This window comes from Triticum dicoccoides, chromosome 2A, assembly GCF_002162155.2.
Source record: "Triticum dicoccoides isolate Atlit2015 ecotype Zavitan chromosome 2A, WEW_v2.0, whole genome shotgun sequence".
NCBI classification, from domain to species: Eukaryota; Viridiplantae; Streptophyta; class Magnoliopsida; order Poales; family Poaceae; genus Triticum; species Triticum dicoccoides.
This window is the reverse complement of record NC_041382.1, coordinates 363203922-363211931: the sequence shown is the minus strand read 5'-3', so window position 1 is coordinate 363211931 and position 8010 is coordinate 363203922. Positions and strand designations below refer to the sequence as shown.

Below are 8010 nucleotides of genomic sequence, written 5' to 3'. Positions count from 1 at the left end.
TGTTTTCTTTTATTATTTCTCTTTTATTTCTTTACTGTTTTCATTTAAAGTTTCTATTATTTTCTTTTTATAAAATACCAAGTTAGCACCTAAATTAGTATTACTAATTAGGCCTCTGCCATAATTATTTTGGCACACTATTAATTTAGTTATATTACTATATCTTTATAAAAGGCATTAAAGTAATTGTTTTGCCCTAAGCTTTGGTTATTTTAGTGAAATTAAATATTATAAGAAATGTTGGTTTCTCCACCATTATTACTCGTGAACTATTCGTCACATTTAGAACATTTTAGTTTTAATGTTTGAAAACTTTTGTTGTTTGTCTTTAATTTAAATTTGAATTTGAATCAGTTTCGAACTAACGCGAGATTAGCAACAGTAATTGTGCTGACGTGGCATCATTAACAGTGGTTTACTGTAGCTTAAGTATCCGGGCGTCACACCTGCACACTCAAAACACGTTGAGCAACTAAACATTCATACCTGTCAGCATCCTCGGCAGCCATGTATTGCGTCTCATGATCAGAATCATCTCCACCGTGTTCTTCACTTGTAATAAGAGCCAATGTCTCCTCATCATAGTCATTAGCGGACTCATACCCACCATCCTCAGTAACAATCATCACATGTTTAGATGGGCATTCTCTCGCATAATGATCTACACCCTTGCAACAACGACAAATAATATCATGTGTTTGCCCTGTTGATGCCATGGATGAAGAAGAGCTATGTGCGGGCCCAGAAGGTGCGCTCTTGGCATATAGTGGTGGTTGTGCCTGCTTTCTTGTATCACGGTTGGAGGTGACAGCTGACGGAGGTGTCGGTGTAGCAGAACGTGTGGAAGTAGAGGATGCAGGCGGTGTCCATGATGAAGGTCGACCTGTAGAAAAGTTAGTTCGCACCAATACCGGTCGATCCTGCACTTCATGTTTAGCTTTGCAAGCAAGATGGAATAAACGAGTGATATTATTAAATTCCTTATACTCTAGAATGATATGAATCTCTTTATTTAATCCATCCATAAAATGTGCAAGCATAGCTTCATTATCCTCAACAATGCCACATCTAATCATACCAGTTTGCAATTTCTGATAATGTTCTTCTACATAATTTTTCCTTGTCTCAAACGCTGCAATTTTTGAAGCAATTCACGTTGATAATATGGTGGAACCCAGCGAGTACGCATAGCATTTTTCAAAGCAGTCCAAGTAGCTGGAATAGGATATAATCTACAATGTTTATACCACCAAACACATGCAAAACTAGTGAAAGCACAAACAGCAGCAGCAACACGTCTTTCCTTGGGATATTATAAACATGTAAAATGTTGTTCAGTTTGTAACTCCCAAGTGAGATATATATCAACATATCTACCCTCGAATGGTGGAATATTCAATTTTAATTTAGGAAGATGGTCATGATCTCGTACCTGAGGTGGAGCTACATCCCTACCATTGTGATTATATGCCCGAGGTCGACCTGCTGGTGGTGGTGCTGGTGGTTGCACTTAGTTTTGATTTTGATCAACCCCATACTCGTAATAGTCCTCCACCACTGCAGTAGCAGCAGGAGCTACAGAAGCATCACCAGCAGTAGCAGCGGCACCAGAATTTTGTCCAGGCTCAAGGGGAACGCGCAGTGCTCGTCCCACTTGATTTGGAAGGCGACGTTGTTGTTGTTCTTGTTGTTGTAGAGGTGCGACAGGTGCAACTCGCGGTGGTGGTGGAAGACGCGTGAACAATTCATTAAACTTGTTATCGAGCTTTGTTTCGAACGTCTTCTCAGTGCCATCTATCTTCTCCATGGCCTCTTCAAATCTGTTTAGCACATCTTGCACCTGTCCACTCATCATTTGCTAAAATTTATCATGTAACTGTTTGTTCGTCATGTTCTCCCAATCAGTCTCATCGGCTTGTGACCCTGCCATGGTTAGCAGCAACAGAAACACACAAGAATATGATCCTACAGACTACTAGGAAGTGGTGGTGGTGGTGGTGTGTCACAAATCCGTCAAGCGAATCTCAAATTCTTACTAGTTCTTACCCAGCAGCAGGTGGTGATCGGCAACTGTTGTAGTCAAAACTCTCAAAGCATGAACAGGGCGATTGCCAGGTGGTGTCAAACGCACGACGTAGATGTATGTGGAGCTGGAAGGCTTATGATATGGTAGCAAAAATGTCAGCAATAATCAATTCAGAGATGCAAAGTTGAATAAACGTTCAACGACTGTACTGTGCTAGTCTTAGGCTAGACCGTGCTAGAGACGCGAGCCTAGAACACTAACAAAATCACGGCGCTGCATGTAGACAAGGGAGGAGCACACTCTGAATTTTTTTCTCTTTTTTCATTTTTTGCACTTTTTTCCCTCTTTTTTTTGCTCCGCAACAAAATTTTTTCAAAAAAGTCTACAAATGGTCTAAAAACTGCCTAGCCAGAATTTTCCAGACTGTATATAATGTTTTTGTTGAACAAGTTGCAGCCAAGGTACGTGAACTTGATGATGAAAGGAAGAAGCTCTACAGTAAGTTACAAGCTAAGCAAGAGGATGCTTTTCAACACACTGTAGAGATTGAGATGGGATTGAATAAATTCAGTGCCTTATGTGATTTAGGGGCAAGTGTTTCCACTATCCCCAAATCTGTTTATGATAGTCTCAATCTCGTTCCTTATGCTAATACTGAGATCATTTTGAATATGGCTAACTCTATTTTACTTGAGCAGTAGGCATTAAGCATGGTGTTATAGTTCAAATTAGTGATTGCCCTGTCATGATTGATCTTGTGACAATAGATATGCCTGAGGATCCAATTGCTCCTATAATTCTCGGTAGACCTTTTCTAAGGACTATCAAAGCTGTGATAAATGTGATTGAGGGGAATGTGAGATTTGATTTACCAGCTAAAGATCCTTTTGTAAGACATTTCCCCAGGAAAAAGAAAATGAAGAACTATGCAGGAGAAGGCATCGTCGTGAATGCTAGAAGCTATGGTCTCCGTGTGTTTGCACCACCTAGATCACCACTACAGTCGAGCTAACCGACCGAAAACAAGCGCTTCGTGGGAGGCAACCCACGCGAATAAAGTAGACAAGTAAGTTTTTATTTGTTTCAATAAAAGAGTGATTGAAGTTCTTTTTGAAGAAGTAAGTTTGGAAGAGACTAATGAAGGACTTGTGATGTGCAAGTCGAACTATATGTTGAATTGATGTTTGAATACCTGGAAATATGTCTATGTATTGGAACTAACCCCGTGGGAGAATAGAGAAAAAGAAAAGTTTCAGAAGAAACAGGTCAAAAGACGGCCTTTAAAACGACCGCAACGGTCTTATGGGCGGTCGCATGACCTGCTGAAGGTTCCAACGCAAAACAAGCAAAGACAACACGGAGAAAAATGGTGTTTCCAACAAGCACAAGCGCCTGTTCAAGCGGTCGTTTCATTTCTTTGTAGAAACATAGAAGATTTCCAGAGCGTTTGACGGCGTTCCAAACAAGTGCACGCACCCGTCGAACGGTCATTTGACATCATCGACTAGAAGAAGAAACAGAACAGAGCGAATGATGGTGTTCAAAACGAACGTTGCCGCCCCGTTTCAGCTGTCATTTCATCTATGCACAAACGCAGGTAAACTATCAGGGAGAACTACGGCATTCCATGCAGGCACCCACGTCCGTATGAGCGGTCGTTTCGCACCCTGGCAGCCATAATAAGCCCGAGGAAGAAGGTAAATCTCCCCCATCTCTCTCTTTTGTTCTTCTTCTTCTTCTTCTTCCTCTAAACCTCTCCAAACCCTAGCAAAACCTCGGCCCATCTCTTTTTTTTCTTTTTTAGCACTCGTCTAATGCGGTGCATTCTGCCTTTGAGGGTGTGCTATCTCGAGTTGATCAAACAAATCAATTGGTACAATTTTTTCGTGGCCAAAATATTTAGATACTGGATGGTTGATGTATTAGATAGAGTACATTACATGAACATTTACGGTGCTATTCCTCAAACTCCAAACTCCGGTAATTCATCAAAGTACCCCAAACTCCGGTAATTTGAACTTCAACTTTGATATGATGACATTATTGGTCACGTACCCCTTACACCTATATTGTTCGAGGGCAAACCTTGGTTGATAGATACCGTTGATGGAGAGAACCACAAGTTTTGGAGCTAAGTATGGTTGCTAGTAGTGTACTTATATCTCTATTGTGGGGTTATGGATGCTAGTAGTGTACTTATATCTCTATTTGACCGTGGGGCTGCGGGCAACTTGAACCTACCTTGGTTTGATAGCGGAAACTGAGTTTTCTTTCTTTTTTTTGCAAGAAAACTGAGTTATCTTTCTGAGTTCATTGTGCTCAATTCACACCGATTTACACAACAAATCAATGCGAAAATCGAAAACTAGCATGATGGCGTAACCGAGTATGAATAGTAACAGAGAATTCAAATGATCCATTAACCGCTCACAAAAAAATCAGATACAAAGCAAAACCCAAGGCTACATGGGCTGAGAATCAAAACGATGTTATCACAAAGCTTATGAGCTCGTGTTGTGGCCATCAGATGGCCATTTTGAGTAGTGATGGGCAGGCCAAATGATTACCAATCAAAAAGTGTGCATTTCATAGTAAAAATCTCACAAACTGACAAGCACAGCATGAATCAAAATGAACCTTCACAATGGAAACAAGATTCTCAGAGCATTTAGGTAGAACAGCTCATTGTGCATAACGAAATTATAGCTAAACAGAACCAAATACTAGATATATAACTGGTTCAAAACAAGGGAGACAGCTAGATGGACATGCCACCAGATGGTCCGTACTGAATTCTTTCAAAGTAGAAAGCGGCATAACTCATTTAAGAGGAATGAACCGGGAAGAGTGTGTGGCACCAATACCGGGCCTACCATGCTTCACTGGCTTGTAGGAGATAGAGAACTCTGCAAGGTAATGGCCAATCATCTCAGGCTTAATCTCAACCTGGTTGAAGGTCTTGCCATTGTAGACACCGATAAGGCTGCCAATCATCTCAGGGACAATGATCATGTTACGAAGATGTGTCCTCACTGGCTCAGGCTTCTCACCAGCAGGAGCGTCCTTTTTCTGTTCAAGACCAACAGAACAGATTGTCAGGTAACTACATGTTAGTAAAATAAAAAGCTCTAGCTTAAGCTAGTTTTCCCTCCTTAACTAATTCTTTCATCAAACCTCCCCCTCCGTTTTTGCTTTTGCTGTTTCTACTGGTTTTTGTTAAAACCAACAACAACAACACAGCCTTCAGTCCCAAACAAATTGGCGTAGGCTAGAGGTGAAACCCATAAACTCTCGCAACCAACTCATGGCTCGGGCACATGGATAGCAAGCTTCCACGCACCCCTGTCCATAGCTAGCTCTTTGGTGATACTCCAATCCTTCAGGTCTCTCTAAACGGACTCCTCCCATGTCAAATTCGGTCTACCCCGCCATCTCTTGACATTCTCCGCATGATTTAGCTGTCCGCTATGCACTGGAGCTTCTGGAGGCCTGCGCTGAATATGCCCAAACCATCTCAGACGATGTTGGACAAGCTTCTCTTCAATTTTTGTTAAAACCAACACTACTTAAAAAACATCTATTTATCAAATAAGATAATGTTTCCTGGTAAGCCAATAAGTATATCTTACAAAATATGCAAGGTTCCATCTTATGTTTACTTCGATTTGACAACCCCAATCCTTCAGGTCTCTCTAAACGGACTCCTCCCATGTCAAGGACCCATCCGTGAATATTTTCTTTATAGATCAGCCCCTGGTTTTCAAACGATTATAACTTTTTGCTCGTTAGTCGGAATTAGATGGAACCAATGCCCACGTCTTCGTTACGATCTCCTCTATCCAGTAAAACAACTTAAACATATTTTTGAAAGTTTTAAAATTTGAATTAGATCATATTTGAATTCTAACTTTGTTTGATCATAACTTGAGTTTCGTAGCTCCATTTGAGTTGATTCTTTTTGCAAATCGAAGCTCTTGACCTAAACTTTCTGATAAGGCCAATAAGTATATCTTATGATAAGGCCAATAAGTATATCAAATAAGATAATGTTTCCTGGTAAGCCAATAAGTATATCTTACAAAATATGCAAGGTTCCATCTTATGTTTACTTCGATTTGACAACCCCAACTCTTCCATTCAGTCTTGGCTGCTTTTTGGTCAGCTTATAATTTATTAAATAAAATCATGTTTCATTTAGTAACTGAATAACTACTGATCCAATTGGAAGCTAAAATACATTTTCAGTGTGCAATTGCATTAAGAAAACAAAAGGTGCCCCTCTGCAACACACAGGCAATTATATAGTATTGCATGGAAATGCAGCTATAATACAGTGAGATTTGCAACATTACAGTGGAAAGAATGAGGAAAGAGCATATTCTCCTTTTTAGGTTAGCAGCTCAGAATCATGTTATTGAAGTATAATAGCCGGCATTGCTAGTTATGAATGCACTACTGAAGTTCATATGGTAGAACAAAAGTAGTCAGCTCACATAGTCTGAACTAATTTCAAACGCAGATCATGTAAAGAAGGAAAGATCAAATGCATAGCACCATAAACGCATAAACAACATACAGCATAGTGAGGAAACCTGACCTTGCGACAGAAAAACAACACATTCTATCTTTACTCTTACAAAGATCTGAGTTGGTGGCAACCCGTTCACCAAGTTGATAGAAGTTGACACATTTCTCAAACATTCTATGGAGATCAGAGTTTATAGTTTTAGACAACTCAGGACCTATGATGGCACAAGTGTTTAAACTTGAAACCAAAACAAAAAATATTGATAGCTGTGCAAGAGCATGTAGCCAATAGATCTTAAAGATTGTTGCAGGAGACATAGGAGGCACCTGAATTAACAGCATGTGCTCGAGTAACTGAATGTCTATTTCCCAGTACCAATCAGCACATGCCGCTAAGATTAACCTTCTAAAAAAGACAATGGTAACATAAACATTTATTGTGACAGAAACCAAACAAGTAACTTAAAATCCCTGAGTCCCGCAATAGTAAGTAGACAGATCCAGGCATCATACCGTATAAGGTAGTAGACTAGTAGTAACTTGAGTTATATCAGTCAGAATGTTCATAAAACGGAAACAAAGAAAAAGGACTGGGCAACTCACCGCCTTGCGCAGCTTCTTGACGAGCGCCATGGGCTTCCTCTTGAGACCCCTCTTGAACCTGCCAGAGCACACAGCGATTCATCCACATCAGACGAAGGACAACAAACAACGAAACTCGAACGCGCGAGATGCATAGACAACAGGTACCTTCTGCGGGCGCGAGCGGGGAACATCTGGACAAGGTCGTCGGTGGACATGTCGAGGAGGGCATCGAGATCCACGCCGCGATAGCTGAACTTGCGGAACGTCCTCTTCTTCGGCTGCGCGCCGGCGGCCACCTCCGTGTCAACGTCGACGTCCGCCTGAGGACACGAAACATCGATCCGGCGTTACGAGGGCGACATGGACGGGTTACGAGATGATGCAGGGTTTCGAACTCACCATGGTCGGGTCGGCTTCGAGCGGGTACGAAGCGGCGGCGGCGGCGAGGAATGGGAAGCTGCGGCTTCTAGGGTTCTGAAGAATGGTTTGTGAGAGTGGGAGCTTATATATATAGCTGGGCGTGGTGATTCATTTGGGCTGGGCTGGTAAATGTTTGGGCGATGCGTGGGCTGGTATATATAGCAGATAGACTCCATGGGCTGGCAGCCAATTAGGCGGTGCGATTTTATTTTTATTAGCCACCAGGTGCGATTTGACCTCTTAGCCATTCTCCAGATACCCCTAAAAAAAACATTCTCCAGATTTTTTATGCTCGTCCTTGCCACCAAGAAACTCTAATCCTCCTTTTTTTCTCAAAAGAAAAAAACTAGATGCTTTTTTGCAGGAAAAAGTGGATTTTATTTCTCGGTAATGAAATTACAGTCTGTTAATACAATCTGAGCTACTTATTTGGACTCGACGCAACAAACAAT

General features: G+C 41.2%; 1 protein-coding gene across 1 annotated transcript; it reads right to left on the bottom strand.

Moving 5' to 3' along the window:
• Positions 1 to 4634: 4634 nt before the first annotated feature.
• On the bottom strand, positions 4635 to 7676 carry LOC119354596 (40S ribosomal protein S15). Its single transcript, XM_037621306.1, has 4 exons — positions 7538 to 7676; positions 7304 to 7458; positions 7157 to 7214; positions 4635 to 5095 (listed from the first exon to the last, which is right to left on the bottom strand). The coding sequence occupies exons 1-4, from the start codon at positions 7538 to 7540 to the stop codon at positions 4847 to 4849; spliced, it is 465 nt and encodes a 154-aa protein (XP_037477203.1). The 5' UTR covers positions 7541 to 7676; the 3' UTR covers positions 4635 to 4846.
• Positions 7677 to 8010: the final 334 nt, after the last annotated feature.